Source organism: Podarcis filfolensis, assembly GCF_964270895.1.
Source record: "Podarcis filfolensis genome assembly, chromosome: Z".
Classification (NCBI taxonomy): domain Eukaryota; kingdom Metazoa; phylum Chordata; class Lepidosauria; order Squamata; family Lacertidae; genus Podarcis; species Podarcis filfolensis.
Genome location: NC_139617.1, coordinates 43,187,930 through 43,209,573, shown reverse-complemented (window position 1 = coordinate 43,209,573; position 21,644 = coordinate 43,187,930). Strand labels below are relative to the sequence as shown.

The window sequence follows — 21,644 nt, the reverse complement described above, 5'->3', positions numbered from 1 at the left end:
GGTGTCCGTATGGACTGTGCCCACATGACACTCATATGGACTGTGATTGCGTGGCGCCCGTACAGACTGCATGCATGGCAGCCTGTATGGATGCTGCGCACGCGCCCTCAGCTGCTGTACAGCTGGGGGACAGCGGGTCTTCTTGTCAAGCCCCCCAGGGTAGCACCCAAGGCACGCTGCCTCCCCGCCCCTCCTTTGCACGCCTCTGCCTTTCACCTGGGAGCTTCCCTCTCTTCTCCCAGCCTTCCACCCTGGGAGATCTTCCCTTACCTGCCTCTCACACAGGGACCTTCATTAACCATCCATCACCTTCAAGTGCATACCCACATTAACCCAGAATGAAGGACATCAAAAAACAAAACAAAACATAGGCAAGAGTAAAGTGAACAGAAGAAGAATGAAAAAGAGGAAACACAGGAAATAAAGATCATAAAAAAATGAGAGAGAGAAGAGAAATAAATAAAGAGGAGTCCCAATTCCCTGTCTCTCAATTATGTATATAACGATTATTCAAAATATTCCAAGTGATCATTCTAGAATGGTATCCAGCTGTATTCCAGAGCAATATCCAGTTTTTCCTCAATTAGCTAGGCGGTGTTTTCCCAGTCTTCAACCCCAAACATCTCAAGTTTATTCATTTTCCTTTCCACACAAAATGTCCAAAGTTCAATTGTTATTATTGCTAAATGTCAATAATACTTTTCATCCCGTCCAGTATAATGACTTTTTCTCCAAGAAATACCAACATCCATCATCATCATCATCGTCATCATCATCATCAGTAGTTGTTTACTTGTTGTATATTCATTAATTCATACCCAGTTCTAAATATTCTGATCCCATTTCCTGTTGGCCATGATTTCCCGTTCTAATTTAGAAAAATAAAAGGTTCCTTCCATTTCCACTTCTTCCATTCTTTTTTTCCAGAAGAATCACCAGAGGGTGGGTTTTTCCTCTGAATTCACTCCAACTTGTACATAGGACTTTCTCTCTCAACTCTATCTCTGCCATTTCAAGATGCTTCTTAATGTCTCTATCAATGTTTTTATTCCACTTCTCCAACATCACAACACCATTGTTTTTCTGTTTCACTCCTATAGGCACCTGTATGGAGATCCTCTCCATTTCATCATATGCTGCCTTCTCACTTTATCATTCCATTCTCATATTCAGGTAGATCTTGATCAGTATTTTCCCCCCCTAAAAAACCTATGTATTCATTGGTTTGATCTTATGATGATGATGATGATGATGATTTTATTTATTAAATTTGTATACCACCCTCTACCCGCATGTCTCAGAGCCGTTCACAGGATAAAATCACAATATAAAAGACAAAATATACAATAAGGATAAAAACAAGTAGAAGCCATTTTCGTTCACCATTTTATGCATCTGAGCTCTTTCAATTGCTCATCCAATAATTACCACATAATACCAACAGTCAGCAGGGTGTTCAGCAGTATATTTGCCATATTGGATTATGTTAGTCTCCCCCTTAAAAAGCCTGTTAAGATCCAAAATAAAATATTGATTGTCCTTGAATATTCCAATCACACTTGCCATCTTCTCGTGCCACACCAGTGTAGCGCACCACACCCTTTGAGAACCACTGGAATAGCAGGTGGTTTAAGGCACAATTCCATTAGTTGTTGTGCTGTTGTTTTTGGAGGGGATGCTCAGCCTCAAGCAATATGCCCTGCTACCGACTCAACCTTTGAAAACATGCTGATGATGGGGCATACCACAAAAATTACACTTCCTTGTATCTGTGCCAAAATACCATGGTTGTGGCTATCCAGAAATTCCTAGGCTGATCGAACTAATACTTTGCCTTTGATCTCCCACATATACCTGGCTTGACTCCTGTGAACTGTGCAGTGTGGGGGATGGGAGGGGGGAGAGGGAGAAGGAGATACCCGCCACTCCCAAACTGTAATGACTTCCATCTGGGACTGAACTTTGCAATGTTTTTCCTTTATTGACATATTTTATCACTGTTCTCCCTCCCCTCCTATCTCACTTAAAAGGGGAAGGCATTGACAGCACCCAAAGGAACTTCCTATCCCAAATGTTTTACCTCAGAAGTTGGTGGCCTCTCCTCCATTGGAGGTTTTTAAACATAGGTTGGATGACCTTCTGTCAGGGATTGTTTTGTGTGATTCCTGCTTTGCAGTGGATTGGAGTTAGAGACCCTCAGGGTCCCTTCCAACTCTACAATTCCATGATTCAATCCACTTTCTACCATCTCCAGTGCTCTTCCCTTTCCTTACACTTGGATCCATTTGTGCCAATACTCTCACAAAACTCTATTTATACATGGGCAAGGGGAGTTCATATGACTGGAGTGTTGGCTTCCAGAAGAACTTTTGTCTCTTAGACCAGCTCTGCACTTCCTCCCCAAGCTGGTTTAATGCTTATATTGATCAATTTTTTTATGGGTGATGGCCAGTGTTAGTCATACCCAGAGTAAACCTGTTGCGGCTGCTCTGAGGATGACTGAAGTTTGATACTTTAATCAGATATGAGGAACCCCCAGGCTACCATTCATCCAAGCCATGCCACTGCTGTGCACCACCCTTGAGTGTTTTTTGCCAGGTTAGAATGTGCCTCTGAACTCTGATAATGCCTCTTGGTTGCTTGGATGGAAGATAGAGAAAGATGACTGAGAGTGAAGAAACTAGCCTACTGTACAAAAATAAAACTCACATTCATTATTCCACCCACATTTGCTTTGGCCCCACCCACCACTGGCATATGGCCCCCAGGAGGTTGCCCAGAAGTGAATGCAGACCTTAGGCTGAAAAGGGTTCTTGACTAACACCTTTAACCCACTTTTCCAGACCAAAACTACCCTCTCCCTAAAGTGCCTCATATTAGTAAAAAATCCAACACAGTGCTGGTGGCATGGACTACTGTACACAAATATGAATGAGATGCAGCTCCTGCCTTCAACCTTATAAACTAAAAGGCAGTGTTCACACACATGGGAAGTGATGTGAAGGGAGCAGTAGAGAAGGATGTTAAAGTTGACCATCTTGGAATCATGAGTATGTCCTTTCTCTGCTGTTGGAAGCAGTATGCCTCTGATTAGCTGTTGCTGGGAATTGCTAGTGAGGAGAGCGCTGTTTCAATCAGGTCCTGGTTGCAGGCTTCACACAGGCATCCAGCTGGGTATTGCGAGAAAAGGATGCTGACCTTTGGACTCATCCAGCCACAGAGTTCTTCTTACATTCTTAGAGAGATGGTCTGGATGCTGTTATCCATGCTCCAATAATGTCCATCCCAGATTATTGTAATGCTGGGGTCTCCAGTGTATCATCAGATACCTACAGAGATCTCCCAAGGCTGCAATTAGGCCCTCCTTGCACCAGAATATAAGTCATAATGGCTGTGTGAGTCTCCCAAGCACTACCCACACTAGCAGTGGCTGCTAGCTACAATTCCTATATTCTGCTCCCAATGTCAGTATGCCTCCAAATGCCAGTTGCTGGGAATCAAAAGTGTGAAGAGTGCAGTTGTATACTTAGGTTCCTTTTGTCCCTTCCCATGGACTGCTGCCTTCAAGATGGTGGACCAGATGGGCCTTTAACCCGATCTGGCCCGATCTTAAAGAATGCTAGTGAGTTGTAAATGATGCAACTACCCAGTGGCTTCTTCCTCTGGCTTGGTGGCATAGGCCACAGTGCCTTTCCTGTTTACTTCTTCTGGAAACAGAGTTGTGTTGTTGTAGTTTTGGCAGCTAAGGTGGAAGCCTTCCTCTTGAATTGCCAGAGGAGTCACACAGGATGTTCAGAGGACCCAGAGATTAAATACAACCTTACAGGTAGCCTGATCTTTTCAAATTGTGTTAATTTGAATAAAATAAAATTAGATTTTTAATTTTTTTAAAAAAGTACCTTGTACTCGCCAACCATTTTGGTGTCTTTGCACTCTTAGACCACATCACTGTACAATGGAGCAGATTTACTTAGTTCTGCTTTCCAGGGTGGGGAGCCTCAGACCTGGGGGCTGAAAGAGTCTGGTCCTTCCCCTACAGACATGTCTTCTCCCCAGACCACACCCCTTCACTGTAGGCCACACCCCCTCAGCCCTCCCGTGCTTTGCTCCCTACTTGGGTGTTTTTGCCTGGCTGGAATGTGTCCTTCAACTGTGATAATGCATCTTGCTTATCTGGTTGGGGAGAGGAAGGAGGATGTAGGAACCATGGATTTTTGTGTGATATTGTGTGACTGAAATGTCCTCCGCACAATGGTAAGAATCACCTCCATTGTTCTACTTGCATGTGACCCCATTGGGCTCCCCCAAGGAAATGTGATCTTTGGGCTGAAAATGGGCTGCTCTAGGTGGTTGCGTAGGATAGCATCTGGGCAGTGGGGACTGTGGCATGGGACACTTTTTTAAAAAAAAGGACACAACCCAGCACTCCCATGACAGGCTCCCTCATCAAAACCAGAACTGTAGGGAAGGAAGCCATGCCTCCATCATGTGAGGGAGCTGCTGAGACAGCTTCCTTGTGCAACAGCCCAACACCACCAGCTACCTGCAGCCCCACTCCTGGGTCAGGCCTGACCTGGGGGCGGAAGCAGCGGAGAGGAAGAGAGGCGGTGGCAACATCACTGCCCCTTTCCTCCGCTGGGTTCTGGAGTGTGAGTGCACCCTCTGTGCTACTTTGTGAGCCTAGGTTCAGACAGTCCAACCCTAGCCTACCTCAGGCGGCAGTAGCGTACACTCTGGGTGCTTTTCCTTCTATTTCCAAAAGTAAAAGGGATGAATACTTAACTTTGTTCAAAAGCTGAAAGTTAAAGGAAGGGGTCTAGGATCTCCCTGGGAGGTGGGGACCTCCCACAGCCCCTCCACCTCCTAGCTGTGGCCCTCAGTTGGAAGCAGCTTGGTGTGCAGTGGTGGTTTCTTTAAAACATTGTTTTGTGGAGTGCTTTCTGCATTGGCTTCTCTGGCAGGGACATTCTGACATCTGGCAGAGATTCCCTGCGCGCCTTGCACAAATTCCAAATATGTGTTCTAGGGCATGTACTCAGTTCATGCAGGGTGCTGGTCAAACCCATAATTTATTCTTATCCTGCCCTTCCTCCATGGTGCTCAGAACAGTACGGTACATTGGTTTCTCTCTCCCTCCCTCCCTCCCGTTCCACTTCTTCTCTCTCTTTCCTTCCTGCGCCACCCCTTCATCCTCACAACTTCCCTGTGAGGTTGGCTAGGCTGGGAGATAGGGATGAGTGAATCTGTAGGTTCTAATTTTGCTCTGGAGTCCCCCCCCCCCCCAGTCTTGAGTTCTCCACCTTTCCACATCAGTTTTGACAACCTCTTTTTTAAAGTTCTCATGAAAATCCATCAGTGACATTTTCCTAATATCCACATTTTTGTGCAATCACTTATCACTGATACGATTTGTTTGTGTATGTTCTTTGCACTAATACATGCGTTTTTATGAGTATATATATCTGACTGTGAAGAATGGCAGGATTTCAGTTCATATGTTTCTTTGGAAAGAGTGAGTTTGGTGGATTCGCCTTTCCGTGCAAACTGAACAGAATCCCTGCTGGGAAATGGTGACTAACTTGGAGTGTTTTGGTTGAGCAGGGATTTAAAACCCATTCTCCCTGGTAAATGTCTGTCCCTCTATCCACTTCCCCATCCTGGCTTTCTTAGTTATCACTGTAATCCTCATGTGAACAGAGGGTAAACCCTGGGAAGCACCCACACTCGCCCATTGCCTCACAATGCTGGGGAACATCATAATATTGGGCAAATATTCATATGCCTCTGGGGAAACCCACAGGGCTTGAGTTATGAAGCAGCTACCAGCAGACAGAACCACGCTGGCTCCCAGCAACATAGATAGATTGCAAATGACAATAGAAGGGAAGGACATTAATTCTACTGTAGGCTGAGAAGAAGAGACCCCACTGAAGTGAGACTTTTAAGATTTATTTTATGATGCCGCCTTACCTCAAATGTATTCACAGTGCTTTTTTCCCCACTTGGGCATTGTCTAAAATGCCAGCCCTGACAGCCGACCTAGGTTTTCATGTGCCTGCTCAGCCTGCTGCCCATGTTCACACAGCAGATAGCTTCCCCCTGTCCCGCTTTCATGCTGAGAGCCTCCCGCTCCACCTCTGGCCATGCATTCCATTGTTGCAAGGTGGTGGTGGTGGGAGTGAGGGAGATGGGAGCATTTTGATTACTCTTATGGACTTGATTTATGGGGGCCATTTTAAATCACAAACCATCTGTGCACCTCTTCCCGGTCCAAAATGGATAAAAGACCAAGCCATCAATCTGAGCACAGGCACCCGCCACCCGCCCTGCAACACATGCACGCACATACAAAGCCAGATCTCCCTTCCTCTCTCCTTCCCTTCTTATTAGCAGCTCAGTTTCCCGAGCCTAGCTGTCTTTTCCCAAGGGTAGGGTGACTTGCATGCATTTTTATTATTTCCTTATGGAAGCCAAAAAAGCAGATAGGGGAAAATGAATACCAATCTTTATTGCTCTTTGCAAGATTATCTCTTATCTTCCTTTCCTGTGAGGGTGCCTTGGAGAGGAGAGAGAAAGGGGGCATGCTGCCATAAAGATCCCAAATGACCTCGGCCGCATCTCAATCTCTAATTCACCCTTTTTGTGTGGTAGAATAGTGATAGCCCTTCTCATGAGCCTAAATTGGGCACAACATAGGTGAAGGAAGTAATCATCTATGCAGAGCCTAAGGGGTGTGCAGTCAAAGCTCCTTGACGGAGCATATGCTTTGCACGGAGAAGATCCCAGGTTCAGTCCCTGGCATCTCTAGCTGAGAAAGGCTCAGGTACCATAGGGAAGGGACGCATTTGGCGCTGTGGGTTAAACCACAGAGCCTAGGACTTGCTGATCAGAAGGTTGGCAGTTCAAATCCCCACGATGGGGTGAGCTCCCGTTGCTCGGTCCCTGCTCCTGCCTGCCTAGCAGTTCGAAAACACGTCAAAGTGCAAGTAGATAAATAGGTACCACTCTGGTGGGAAGGTAAACAGTGTTTCCGTGCACTGCTCTGGTTCGCCAGAAGCGGCTTAGTCATGCTGGCCACGACTTGGAAACTGTACACTGGCTCTCTCGGCCAATAAAGCGAGATGAGCGCTGCAACCCCAGAGTCGGTCACGACTGGACCTAATGGTCAGGGGTCCCTTTATCTTTACCTTTACCATAGGGAAAGGAAAGTGCAGGCCTGAGGCCAAATACATCCCTCAAGAATTCTCTGCCTGGCCATTGAGACTCCCCACACCATGCCGCCTCCCAAGCCATACACTCTCTCCATGGGCCATGCTACTCACTGACCTCCCTTGCACCTTTCTTGGTTGTTATTGGCAGGATTGCATCCTTGGACTATGATAACACCTCTTGGTCGCCTGGGTGGAAGATAAAGGAAGGTGTGTGGTAGAAACCAACCTACTGTGCAAAGATTATTTGAAGTTTATTCATAAGCAAATGAAATTGCAGGCAGGATTTGAAATTTGAGCAACGGGAAGAAATGATAATTTATGGAATAGAGGAATGTGTATTAGGTGAAATGCACAATATTATGCAGTATACAAAAGGGGTGGATATAAAAACAGCATAGATGAGGAAGTGGGAAAAATTATAAGATAAATGTATAACTAATTTGAAGTTGAAAATTAATTGGCTAAAGTTATAAAAAATTAATGAAAATTATAATTAAAAAGATAAAGTCTGTATCTATTATGCCACCCATTTTTGCTCTTGATCCGCAGCCACCAGCAAGTGACCCCCTAAAAGCTTGGCCAGTAGGGAATAAGGACCTCAGGTTGGAAAAAGGTAGTAGGTGATGGGATGGGAAAGTCATTCTGCAATCTAGTTCAGCAAACATGATAATCTTTTAAACATGAGTTTCTAATAGTGAAACACTATGGAGTTGTGTGCGCAAAAGGTTGTTAGTGCTGTAAGTGCTCTTCCAGGACACTCAGTTCCATGACAGTTTTACACATTCCCCTCCAAACTCTTAGCATGTTAAGAGCATGCTCAATCCTCTGTGAGGTCTTCGAGGGGAGGATTCTGACTTCTCTGCACCGAAGAACACTTTTTATTTCTAAAGGGTTTTCTTTTAAGGGGGGAGTAACATTTGCAAATCTAGAGATTTCCTCAAATCTGTTGATAGCTCCTGACTTTAGATGGGTGTGCTGTTTTAGCTATGGAAGGATTGACACTCACCCTGAATATCACTCACAAGGGGAATGGTACAGCTATAAACATATGTACATAGACAATTATTTTAGCTTTCCCCCATTAAATTGCAGGTGCCCCATGAGAATTATCTTGTGCCTTAGTTTTTTTTATTATTTGAATTCCTAGTTTGGTTTATGCAGATGCCTTTTCCTCATGGTTTGGATCATGGGTAGGCAAATTAAGGTCCACGGGCCAGATCCAGCCAAATCTCCTTCTAAATTCGGCCCGCGGACGGTCCGGGAATCAGCATGTTTTACATGAGTAGAAAGTGTCCTTTTATTTAAAATGCATCTCTGGGTTATTTGTGGGGCCTGCCTGGTGTTTTTACATGAGTAGACTGTGTGCTTTTATTTAGACGGCATCTCTGGGTTATTTGTGAGGCATAGGAATTCATTCTTCTTTTTTCAAAATATAGTCTGTAGATTCCATAACTTAGCTGCCAGTCTGGATAGTCTCTGACAGGAACGATTAAAGTTTTAACTTTGAAGACTTTCAGATTTCAAAGGGATATAATTTGGAAACAAGGGCATCCTAGCCTAGTCCAAACCTCTTTTGAAGATATATATTCTCTGTTTCTAAGAACTCCAGTCACATGGACTGTATTCATACCAGCCAACCCTCTCATTTTGAATGTTTCATCCTGGAACTTTCATCCTGGAACTTTATCAAAAGCTGCCCTGGCTTCTGTCTCCAATCCCAGCTGTCCCACCTTGGCTCCGTCCACAGCCCCCACCTCAATGGCCTCCTCCATGGCCTCTTCTGCTACCGCCACCATACTTCCAGAAGCCCGCACTTCCTGAAGTATGGTGGAGGTGGAGAGTGCAGTGGTAGCCATGGCAGGGCTGCCAGAAGTATATTGTGGTGAAAAGCGAGTGGGCAGTCGTGGGTACGCCAACAAATGGGTAGGTAGCAGCAGGCAGGTGGCAGTGGCAGGATGGTCCCGGGGGGTGGGGTGGGGAGTAGAGTCCTGATTTGTCCTCCTGAGAGGGTATGCTATATATATACTGCACTGTCCATAATCCCTATTTAGCAGGAAAAGTTATTTTTAAAAAATACTTTCAAATTTAACAGAAGGAAAAATAGAGAAAGAGACAAAAAAGTTGAAAGAGAAAACAGTGTCAGCTCATATTAAGGGCATCAGCCCTGAGTGCTCACTGGAAGGACAGATCCTGAAGCTGAGACTCCAATACTTTGGCTACCTCATGAGAAGAGAAGACCCTTTGGGAAAGACCCTGATGTTGGGAAAGATGGAGGGCACAAGGAGAAGAGGACGACAGAAGACGAGATGGTTGGACAGTGTTCTCAAAGCTATCAGCATGAGTTTGACCAAACTGCGGGAGGCAGCGGAAGACAGGAGTGCCTGGCGTGCTCTGGTCCATGGGGTCACGAAGAGTTGGACACGACTAAACAACTAAACAACAACAACTATCAGTATGATCACAGATATTAATATTGCACAGTTTGAAGCATCTGGATGCATAAAAACTGGCTCCTTCTGAAATGAAATATTGTCCAGACCTATTAGATTGTTTAAAACTTTACTTGCAGAACGTTCTTCAAAAGAGAACAGAAACATCAAATGATACATCCAAACAGTTCCATAAGACATATGACATCCAAGGGACAGGCTCAGAACCTTACAAAAAATGAAATAATTCCAACAGACCTGTAAGCAGAGGTCTGTTTCTTCCCACAGCTTGAGCCTGTGTGCTTCAAGAGAGCTTCATTTACATCCTTACTGAGAGCAAAGACCGAAGGCAACTCCTTTTCAAAATGGTGACTTGCAATGTGATACCTTTGTCACATGTTCAAAGCTGAACATTCAATATTGGAGCACAGGACATTCAACAGTTAATTATCAACTCAATTAAAACTCAGAGTCCCTTAGAATACTGCTGTGGAATTTCCCCGTGTTGAACCTTTTTGGTAATATGCATTTTGCCATTTTCCATTTCAGTGTCAATTAAACAATTATACTTAACAAGTACATCCATCTTAAACATGTAACTTGATATACACAATCCAGGTGCCCAAATAGGTGTCTATGTAAGATTGACGTATATAGGGAAAATGTTCAAATCTAGAAAAGGCTGTAAAGGTCCTCAGACCATTTCATAATGCATGGTGGCTGTTTATCCTTCCAGGCTCAAAGTACAAGTCTCTTAGCAACAGGAATAATAATAATAATAATAATAATAATAATAATAATAATTTGTTATTTGTACCCCACCCATCTGGCTGAGTTTCCCCAGCCACTCTAAAGGGCTTCCAACAAAGATTAAAAATACATTAAAAATATCACAGATTAAAAACTTCCCTGAACAGGCTGCCTTAAGATGTCTTCTAAATGTCAGGTAGTTGTTTATCTCTTTGACATCTGATGGGAGGGCATTCCACAGGGCGGGCGCCACTACCGAGAAGGCCCTCTGCCTGGTTCCCTGTAGCTTTGCTTCTCGCAGTGAGGGAACCGCCAGAAGACACAATCCTTCAGGTATACTGGGCTGAGGCCGTTTAGGGCTTTAAAGGTCAACACCAGCACTTTGAATTGTGCTCGGAAACGTACTGAGAGCCAATGTAGGTCTTTCAAGACCGGTGTTATGTGGTCTTGGTGGCTGCCCCCAGTCACCACTCCAGCTGCCGCATTCTGGATTCTGGACAGGGGAGAAATCTGATTCAGTTTGCATATAAAAGTGAACCTCTCAAATTCACACTTTCTGCAACAATATGAGTACTGAAACACCCCCATCCTTGGAAATTCTGTTACTCAAATTGTGCAAATTTGTAATCAAATTTGTGGAATTTGTACTCAAATTGTCCTTGAACAAAACCATGCTTACAGAAGTGCATGTTTTAAGTGTTCATAATGATGAATGTGTTTGTGAAAATATTCTGAAATGAATCATATCCAGCAACATTGCTTGCAAAAATGTGTACATCAATCAAAATGGTAATCGAACTGTGATTATTAGGAGAAATTCTCACTAAAATGCGGGAGGATTTACATGAGACTATTTTGAAAATTTTGAAAATCATTGCATGGATGTGCAAGCATGGAAATCTAAATGTAAAATAAGAAACTGGGGGAACCAGGTCGTTCCATCCCTTCTTAACAACCTGGCAGGGAAGATAACTTGATTGTGAAGTTTTGTTTTGTTTTTTAATCTGTCCCTGTTGGAGGGATACTTGTTAAATTTTTGTTGGTGTAACTTGTTAAGAGTTTTCAGGGTTCAGCTTCTTCACCACAAAATCCCACACCAGATTTCAGGGAGTGGGGTGATAGTAAAATTTGTGGGCCCAAAACTCGCTGTCTGAAGAGGAGCCCTAGGAGCTGCTTTCCCCATCTGCAGAGTTCAGGTGAGGGCATGTGAAGTGTGTGTTTTTGTCCCACTTTCCTGTCCCCAAGTGTTGAGAGACTGGTATGGGGGACAAGAGTTCCGTAATTCCCCACCCTACCCCACCACTGCACAGAGCGAATGATTTAATAGGACACAGGCACAACCTCCTTCATTTCTCACTGAAAAAGAATTCAGAGGAGCCTAACTATGTTGTCAATTGAGCTGAGGATGTTCACTTGAAAATATAATTTTGGCCTAGATCTGGATTTGGCCCCTATGTTCAGTGCCCCAGTGTGAACTCTTACTTTTCTTTTTAGGTAAAATTGAACATTTGGAGCATGCAGCATGTTAGCAATGTGTGGGGTTGGGTGCTTCTACCAGAGAGTTGGGACGTTTGTTCATTGGTTCCTGAACTCTATTAATGAAGCAGACTCTTTCTTTCTTACAAAGGGATCTGAGAGGAAAACTACGCCTCCTGGCCTAAATCACACCTCAGCCAGGCCTCCAAAGCCTTGTTTTGTTTAAGCATATGTTGAAACAATCAGTTACAGCTATACACAGGTAGAGTCATAGCTTCGTTGTTGGTTGGTATGTCTGTGTATATACATGTGTGTGTGTGTGTGTGTACACACACACACATACACACACAATGTAAAACCATAAACTGTATGGTTTAGCTATGAATTAGAACTTTATAAAATGTGCTTTCTCATTTCTGTGTAACTCAAAGCAGGGATTAAACAGTAGGAAAAACTCACCAGAAAATTTTCCAAGGTAAAAATCTTTTTGCAACTTTTCATTGTGCATTTGAGAGGGTGAAGCATTTTTCCCATTTCCCTCTCCATTTGAATATTTTCCCCATGTCTTTAAATAAATCAATATAGGGTGCTCTGCGGGTGGGGGCCAGTCAGGAATGAGAAGTCAGGAAACTGGAATTTAATAGGCAAAGAAAGGAACAAAATGAAGGGGGGCAAAGTTTCTACAAACCCATCCCCCCCCCAGCTTGCAGACCACCATGCATAAGGCAGAGAAAGGAGAAATTTCCCTGTGTCTGTGGCATTCAGGAAGGCATCCCTAGAGCTCTCAACATTACTAGATGAGGCCCTGCTTTTCTCATCTCTTTGAAGGCCAGTTTTATGGAAAAAACAGAAATCTCTTTTTACTCCAAGGCAGGCAAAGCGACAAGGTTGGATAAAGCAGTGAAAGTGAGGAGCGAAATGCAGCCTGTGTGGGTTACAGAAGGCCAGGAGTTGAAGGAGAAGGGCTGGGAGGCACGTGAGATTGCTCTCCCACTCCTCTGTTAGGCAACGCTTAAGCAGTACAGTCATACCTCGGGTTACAGCCGCTTCAGGTTGCGTTTTTTCGGGTTGTGGACCACTGAAACCCGGAAGTACCGGAACTGGTTACTTTTGGGTTTTGGCGGTTGTGCATGTGCAGAAGCGCCGAATCGCAACCTGCAGGTTGCGAACACTGCGGGTTGCGAACGTGCATCCCGCACAGATCACATTCACAACCTGAGCGTCCACCGTATTGCTCAAATGACCACCAGAGGAAGGAGCAGTTAAATGGTCTGAGTGTCAGACAAGGATTGGAAATACCCAGGTTCAATTCATAAGGGAGTAAAACAGGTAGGAGCCTGTGGCCCTCCAGATGTTGCTGATGTGCAACTCCTACCACCCCTGACTTGCTGGGGCTGATGGGATTTGGAGCCAAACAGCATATTGGATGGCCATCTGTCATAGATGCTTTTGTTGAATCATAGAATATTAGAATTGGAAGGGAGCCAAGGGCCACGTAGTCCAACCCCTGCAATGCAGGAATCTCAACTATTGATCCAGAGAGTACAAGTCATTGCCTCCATTTTATTTTACAAAAATCTAATGATCCAGTAATTTTTCAAAAATATACATAACCTCTGCATGTTCCACTGTAATATATGCCTTCTTAGTACTTCTAAGTAAATATCTAGAGCTGAATCTTTGGGGCCAGCAGGAGGCTGGAGGGTGTGCAGGAAAGGGGCTTTGAGCAGAGGTTGGATGGCCATCTGTCTTGGATGCTTTAGCTGAGAATCCTGCTGTGGTGTTTGCCCGTTCTTTTGAAAATGTCTGTGCAGGGGAAGAGAAAGAGTTAATAGGTAGACCAATAAAAAAGCTAGAGGCGGAGCCTACCTGTTTATAAAAGGGCTTAGCCCAAGGTTTAGTTAGTTAGTTGGTTGGTTGGTTGGTTGGTTGGTTGGTTGGTTGGGAAAAGGCAGTTGGGAAAGCAGTTGGCAGACAGATGGAAATAGAGAGACAGTTAGTGCAGTTGGTTCTTGTGTGAAGGGAGGTAGAAGAGTTAGAGACAGAATAAAATAAGACTAAGAGGGAAAAGGGTAACAGCGTTTCGAATGCATTTAAAGTTTATTTGTGTTTGCAATAAACCACAATCTTCATTATTAACTTAAGAACCTGACTGAGACTAAGTGATTTACCGGGGAGGACCTGGTTGGTGGCAGCGGATTAGTGGTGTACGGGTCAATAATCCGTGAGACGACTGGGGGCTCCGTACGAACACCATACCTGCACTGCAGGGGTTTGGACTAGATGACTCTTGGGTCCCTTTCAACTCTACGATTCATATGAAGCTACCCACTGTGACCCTAAAGTTTTGGTCCTGGTCAGTGACCGCCAGTCCATTCCCACAAATGTGCATGTAGTTTGGCTAAAATTGACAGGAAGTGGGGAAGAACCATGCCTGGAGCTCCTTGAGGATAGGAGGGGCAAAATGTAATAATTTAACAATAGCAGAGTCTGAATTTCCTCCTTGCAGGTTATTGTAGAATCATAGAAGTGTAGAGTTGGAAAAGCACCAAAGGGTCATCTAGTCCAACCCCCTGCAGTGATTCCAGCATTGGAAGGGGTTGGACTAGATGGCCCTTTGCATACCCCCTTCCAACTCTATTATCTCCCCTTTTTTGTTGGCTACAAAAACACCATACATTTAAAGCACATGACTTTCCCCAAAGACTCCTGAAAACTGTAGCTTGTTTAGGATGTTGGGAACTGTAGCTTTGTGAAGGGGTAAGCTACAGTTCCCAAGATTCTTTTTAGTGGGAGGGGATGTGCTTTAAATGTATGGTGTGTACACAGCCTTTGTGTGCACGTTCTATAAATTCACAGCAGGCATCTCATTGCAGACTTGTCATCCAGAGCTGCAGCCTGGGAACTGAATTTTTGCAAGGTTCAAGGCAAGGTGGGCTAGTTTGAGCAAGCCACCAACCCCAGAATCCCCCCTCTCCAGTCTTAACACCTTCAGGTGGAAAACTGGGAGAAGGGAAGGGTGCATTGAACACACACCACATGTGACGTATTTTTATGGATCTCCTAAGGCCAGGTGTTTCCTGAGCAAAGAATGAACCAAACTGGGCAGGAGCAAAATGGAAACAATTCTTACTCACCTTCCTTTCCACTGCCTCCCTCCTTTGCACCTCACAAAGGGCTGTCATTTGGGGAAGGGAGAGGGGGCTGAAGTCCTAAGTGCCCCTCCCCCTTCCACCCTCCCAGTCCTCACCATTTATGCCTATTTGTGCCTCTTGACAATTCTGCTGTGTTTTCCTTTCCTTGAAGGAGAGGGAATTGAGAGCCTTCCCTCCTCCCCAATGCAGGTATGTGCCTGTTCTCCATTACAGCTCCATTGGGGCTGAAATATGATCATGCCTGTGTCAGACCTTTATTTATCCATATAGGCTTTTCTCCTTAAGTTCATTATGTCCAAAGGTTTTCAACCTTTTTGAGTCCACAACTTCATTGACCGACTATATTCTTTCTGTGGCACCCCTATGGGGCTCAGGAGCCCAGTTATGTTATCCCTTGCCCGCACAGCTGACAGCCTCGCAGCCTTTTTCGAACACCCTCCCTTGTGGATTGCTGCCTCAGTCTCCTCTCCTCTCCCCTCTGCTTGGGAGTCCTCTGGGCAACTGCTGCTGCTGCCCCTGGTCTCTGAGCTGCCCCCTCCCACCCTAAAAAGAGGTGCCTCCTCACACTGCCCCACAAGGGCCTGGGGAGAGAATGCTCCAGCCTTAGTGACCCGATGGAGACTGGCCGAAGGTGAATGTGAGGCCTGCACCTCACCTTGGGAGGCAGCAGTAGTATCAGTGGGGTCTGCATGGTGGAAAGGCTCCCCTTCAGCACTGGGCACTCAGCTTCCAGGCGGGCCTTGCACACAGCAAGCACAAAAATGTCAGCACAGTGCCAGCCTGCCTGCCTGCCTGTCCAGCCTCCCACTTGTCTGTCCATTCCTAACAGCAAGGGCTGGTGAACTGGCTTGCTGGGCTCCTTCGCCCACTTGCTTGCTTTACGCCGGTTGCCTCAGCATTCCCTGACCAGCCCCAGAGGCACCATTCTCCTGCAGAGCTTATAACCAGGGCTGCAACAAACAGCTAAGCAAGCCTTTTGGAAGCAGAGATGTGAGAGGGCATCAGAGGCAGGAGGGAAGGAAAGAGGGACAGAGGCCAGTGTTGCCCGCAGCACCTCTGACCATTCTTCAAGGCACCCCAAGGTGCCACGGCACACTGTTTGAAAACCACTGTGTTAGGCAAGGATGGCTTGCTATTACTGTTGTAATATTACTACTACTAGTAGTAGTTGTGGTCATCATGTTAATCTCACTGCTGCTTCTAAATTTTAAAATGAAGCAAAAAGCTAAATAAAATAGTGTATAGGAAAAATTAAGAAGAGGGAATTTCCCCCCAACCACCCTATTTCATTGGCAGGACTTAAGCTATGTATACACTCCTATTTGCTAGAGTAACTCCCACCACTGGTCCTTGAATTGGTCTACACACAAAGTTAGCCACAATCAACAAACTATGTCTATCCTGCTGTTTCTCATGAAAAAACTGTATTTTCATACCCTCTGACATTTCTCTGACGAAAATAGGGATGTCCCATTCCAGAATAATAATTTTACTATTTATACCCCACACATCTTACTGGGTTGCCCCAAAAGCTGCCCAGAGTTGCTGGGGCAACCCAGTAAGATGTGTGGGATATAAATAGTAAAATTATCACTCTGGAATGGGGCGTCCCTATTTTCGTCGGAAAAATGTTGGAGGGTATGCAACCTATCCTACACTTGGGCCAAGATCAGTATTTAGGCCCAATATCAGCTCTTGGCATCCTTGGGCATCTTCCAGGGCACCAGAGGTGCTGGCATCTGCCCTCTACCACCTCTGCCTAGCAGCAGCAAGCAAACTTAAATTTACCAGAATGCCCTGGAGCAATGCCATCCATCGTAGCAGTTATCACCATGTAGTTTCCATGGCTAAGATCCCACCAAGAAAATCTTTGCCAAGAGCCCACTCAAAACTGGAGCCAGTATCAATTTTCTAGACCACAGATGGAAAACCTGTGACCCTCCAGATGTTGCCAGGACTCCACCTCCCAGAAGCCTCAGTCAGCAAGGCCAGGGTTGATAGGAGTTGGAGTCCTGCAACATCTAGAGGACCACAGGCTCCCGCCACACAGTTCTAGAGAAATAAAGGCAACACATGCAACAATAGTGTGCAGCCTCAGTGCCCTTTCCTATTCACCAGGCATCACTTCAGGCCAATCACTTCTGCCACTCCCAAGTTTTGGTCTAGACTTGCTTCTTGAAACTTGAAACTCCAGTGGTGTGATGGAAACAGCATAGCAATGGTGCCATTTGGGGACTTGCAAGAGGCATTAAGATGACTAACTTTGCCTTTTGGTTTCTTTAGGGAAAGAATAAATGTTCTGTTTCTCCTCTGGCAGGAGAAATTTGTTACCCGCATGTGGCTTTTTATGAAAATAATGTTTGCATGTCCATGTTTTGTTTTGTTATTGCCACTGCCACCACCTGTAAAATCAGCTCCTGGCTTTATGGATTGCTGGTTTGTCGCACCGATAGGGTAGTTTGCATGTTTAATACCAAAGACTTCGGCATTTCTTATGCACTTTTGAGTCTTTGATCAGGTTGAAAAGAAAGTAAAGAAAGGAGGACAGGCACAAGAGCCATTCTGCTGTTCGCTGTCAGAGCCAAAGCCTGACTCACAATAGATGTTCAGAGCTAAGGAATGAGTTTCTTGTTACTCCAGGATGCCCAAAATGCTGACTGTTCTCTCCCTCGACATGCAATCCTACTGTGCCACTAACATGTCCAGCTCTGGAAGCTGCCAATTTATATATGAAGCCGAAAGAACACAGGGCGTGATCCAGAAGTACTCCTGCATACACAAAAGTTATTTTTGACCATTTGCAAAGCCATGCAAAGGGGGGGGTGACAGTTGCTTTATATAAAATCCACTTTTCAACACTTATTTATGCCAACATGTGCCCCTCAACTGCTTTTTAAATTGTCTCAGGGCCGAGCTGAACCTTACTGATCTTCCATATCACATCTCCACTGAGTATTCATTCCAATTTATTTTTCAGAACGCACATAACATTGAAAGGAGCGCTCTGCTTGCACTGTATTCCACTATTGTTCCCCAAAGTGGCTTTTACATTGTGTTAAAGTTAGAATATAATGCAGAACTTAACATTTAAGGAAAAGTCATGAAAATGGAACAAACTATCATGTGAATGCAGCCTAAATCAGCACTGGTAGGCTGCAGTACTCCAGGGCTTCTGGCAGGAAGTCTTTCCCAGCCTTGCCTGAGCAACTTAAGACAATACGTGTGCAAAGTACACACACTACCACTCAACTACTACCCTTTCACACAGCTTTCACAGAGTCCTCTTTTAAAGCCACCTAAGCCAATAGCCAGCACCTAGAATCATAGAATCATAGAGTTGGAAGAGACCACAAGGGCCATCGAGTCCAACCCCCTGCCAAGCAGGAAACACCATCAGAGCACTCCTGACATATGGTTGTCAAGCCTCTGCTTAAAGACCTCCAAAGAAGGAGACTCCACCACACTCCTTGGCAGCAAATTCCACTGTCGAACAGCTCTTACTGTCAGGAAGTTCTTCCTAATGTTTAGGTGGAATCTTTTTTCTTGTAGTTTGGATCCATTGCTCCGTGTCCGCTTCTCTGGAGCAGCAGAAAACAACCTTTCTCCCTCCTCTATGTGACATCCTTTTATATATTTGAACATGGCTATCATATCACCCCTTAACCTCCTCTTCTCCAGGCTAAACATGCCCAGCTCCCTTAGCCGTTCCTCATAAGGCATCGTTTCCAGGCCTTTGACCATTTTGGTTGCCCTCCTCTGGACACGTTCCAGTTTGTCAGTGTCCTTCTTGAACTGTGGTGCCCAGAACTGGACACAGTACTCCAGGTGAGGTCTGACCAGAGCAGAATACAGTGGCACTATTACTTCCCTTGATCTAGATGCTATACTCCTATTGATGCAGCCCAGAATTGCATTGGCTTTTTTAGCTGCCGCGTCACACTGTTGGCTCATGTCAAGTTTGTGGTCAACCAAGACTCCTAGATCCTTTTCACATGTACTGCTCTCAAGCCAGGTGTCACCCATCTTGTATTTGTGCCTCTCATTTTTTTTGCCCAAGTGCAATACTTTACATTTCTCCCTGTTAAAATTCATCTTGTTTGTTTTGGCCCAGTTCTCTAATCTGTCAATGTCGTTTTGAAGTGTGATCCTGTCCTCTGGGGTGTTAGCCACCCCTCCTGCCCACTCATGCAAGTCATTTCCATAAATTCCAATCTGCAGTGTATGGAAAAGTCCCTTGTATTGTCAGTCCTGAATCTGCTGCTCATGGGTTCAGCTGAGTGACCTCAGGTTCCAGAGTTACAGGAGATGGGGGAGAAAAACAAACCCAGCAACAACCAACTCCTCACCACTTCCTCCACCACATGCATATGTTTTCTCTGTCAAGTAAATAAATGAATGTTTCTCAGGTGTTTCTTTTCTTTGGCCTGCAGGAGAGTCCTTGAGCTTTGCTGATGATTTGCTCTCTGGTCTTGGAGCTGCCTGTGTGGCTGCTGGAAGGAGCCATGGAGATATCCCTGACACAAGCCTCTACTCCGTCATTTTCAAGTGTCTGGAGCCTGATGGATTGTACAAGTAAGGAAGGAGTCGTGTGGTGGAGTCGTGGGGCATGGGGAAAAGATCACCCAGTGTCTTGTGCACATTACGTCTCGCATTTCAAAGTCTGTATGGATTGGAGACTGCCCAACCCAACCTCAGTCTGCCCTTAGCCAGTCACCATCTGTCTGTTTCTTACTGACAACTAGTTCAAGGGGTGGTGCTTCCTCTCAGCTTCCTCCTCCTTGCCCCAGCTTTGTAGAAGGGAGAAGGATGTGAACAAAAGCAAAATTAATTGTCTCTACCTCTAATGGACTCTGGCTCTGCCTGCCATTGCTCAGGCTCCACCTACTGTTGGCCTCCTTGCCTTCCGCCCTACCAGTCCCAATGGGCACCAACAACCACTTTCTGTATGGCAGTAGCAACAAAGGGCTGAAGAGAAGCAACTGTCCCATTGTTTGCTTTTTAAATTAGAAATGAACCACTTCCCCCCTCAAAATAAATTGAAAAGTGGTTTACAGTAAAATAGACTTAACCCTAAAACTATCAATGCAGTTGTTCCCTTAGGTTCTTAATCCAATCACAGTCAAGTCAGCTCCTTGATACTCCAGAGAGCTGCAGACTGTGAAATGGCCAGTGGTGGAGGAAAGCTTGTGATGATTGCAACTGAATATGTACAGAAAGCCAGTATAGGACTTACTATGTGACAATGATGGCAGCAAAGAAAGCTTACTTCTCTGTCATCATTGCATCTGCAGAATGTTAGCCATCATAAATCTTTTCTGTAGTGAAGAGCCATTGAGTTAGGAGTTAGATACAAGGCTGGCCCAAGACATTTTGGCACCTGAGGAGAACCACAAATTGGGGCTCTCCTCTCCCTGCCGGGGAAGAAGGGATGAGTGAAAATCTAAAACAGGAAAATGGGAAGGGGGGGAATAGAGATCTACCTCAGGATCTGCTGTCTTATGGATCCTGCCACCTGAGGCAGTTGCCACACCTTGCCTCATGGGTGGTTAGCCCTGGTTAAATAATAAAGAGAGCCCCCAAACAGCCAAGGTGACCAGTCTGCATTGCATTATGCAAATAAAATCACTCATATCCTTTCTAAATTTAATGCCACAGATTGGGCAGATTCAAAGATGGATATACGAAACCATCTGATTGTGTTGATTTGGATACTTTCTTAATGTATCCTCCAAGCAGCTTGCTAATGGTATGGCATGGAAACAGCCCTGGTCATAGACGATTTACACTAGTAAATGAATATGGGGTATGTGACCCTGTTGTTTTGAATGGAGCCCTTAGTGACCTTTGATACTATTGACTGAGGCATCCTTCTTGTTAGTTTGTTAGTCTTGTTAGTTTGGATCAGGGAAGCACCAGTTTTTGTTGGCTGTGGTCTTTCCTGAGAGAATGGACCCAGTATGTGGTGCTGGGGGGGGGACTTCTGTTCCACCTCAAATCACTCCTGTCCTTCAACCAAAATTGCTAAAATGCACCTGCCAAGTTTGCAGCCTGCAAGCTGGGGATGGATTTCAGCTCAGTAGTGCCTTGGGTGCTAAGGTCAAAAGCTTTGTCAGTTTGGACAATCCTCTTACTAAAATGGGTTACCTCCCCCGTTGGAGTCTGTGAGTCTTTGAATGCTTGGAATCCCAAGTGGGGGAAATGCTGTAGTGCTCAGGTCCTACTTTCAGGCTCCCAAGAAGCATCTGTTTGGCCACTGTGAGAACAGGATGCTGGACTAGATGGGCCAGATAGGACACTTCTGATGTTTGGAAAACAAGTCCAGGAATCTAGATGTCCAGAGAGTTGGCCCTCTGCATTAGCCTTCTGCTGTGACTGTCATTTTTCTTACAACTTGCTTGGTAAAATATTGGGGGCGGGCGTTGATGGAAGAGAAGAGTGCTTTAATTTCCCTGAGATTTAAGACATGAAGTACAGAATGAAACATTAGACTGGAAAGATGTTTGGAAGGGGTGGGGGACAACCCTGGAAAACAATAGGAGAATATCAGAGCAGCCTCGGATAATTAAAACCCATTGTTGGAATGAATAATTTTCCCCCCTGCTTGGAACCGCAAAGGCAATTAA

At 45.1% G+C, this 21,644-nt stretch overlaps 1 protein-coding gene across 5 annotated transcripts in view; it reads left to right on the top strand.

Annotated features, from left to right (window-relative positions):
* ASTN2 (astrotactin 2) overlaps positions 1-21,644 on the top strand; it is a 656,937-nt gene that overhangs the window by 594,899 nt on the left and 40,394 nt on the right. For all 5 annotated transcript variants that reach the window (XM_083597178.1, XM_083597179.1, XM_083597180.1 and 2 more), the window contains one exon: positions 19,452-19,593. In XM_083597178.1, the coding sequence (XP_083453304.1) occupies positions 19,452-19,593 (142 nt within the window). The remainder of the gene's footprint in view (positions 1-19,451; positions 19,594-21,644) is intronic.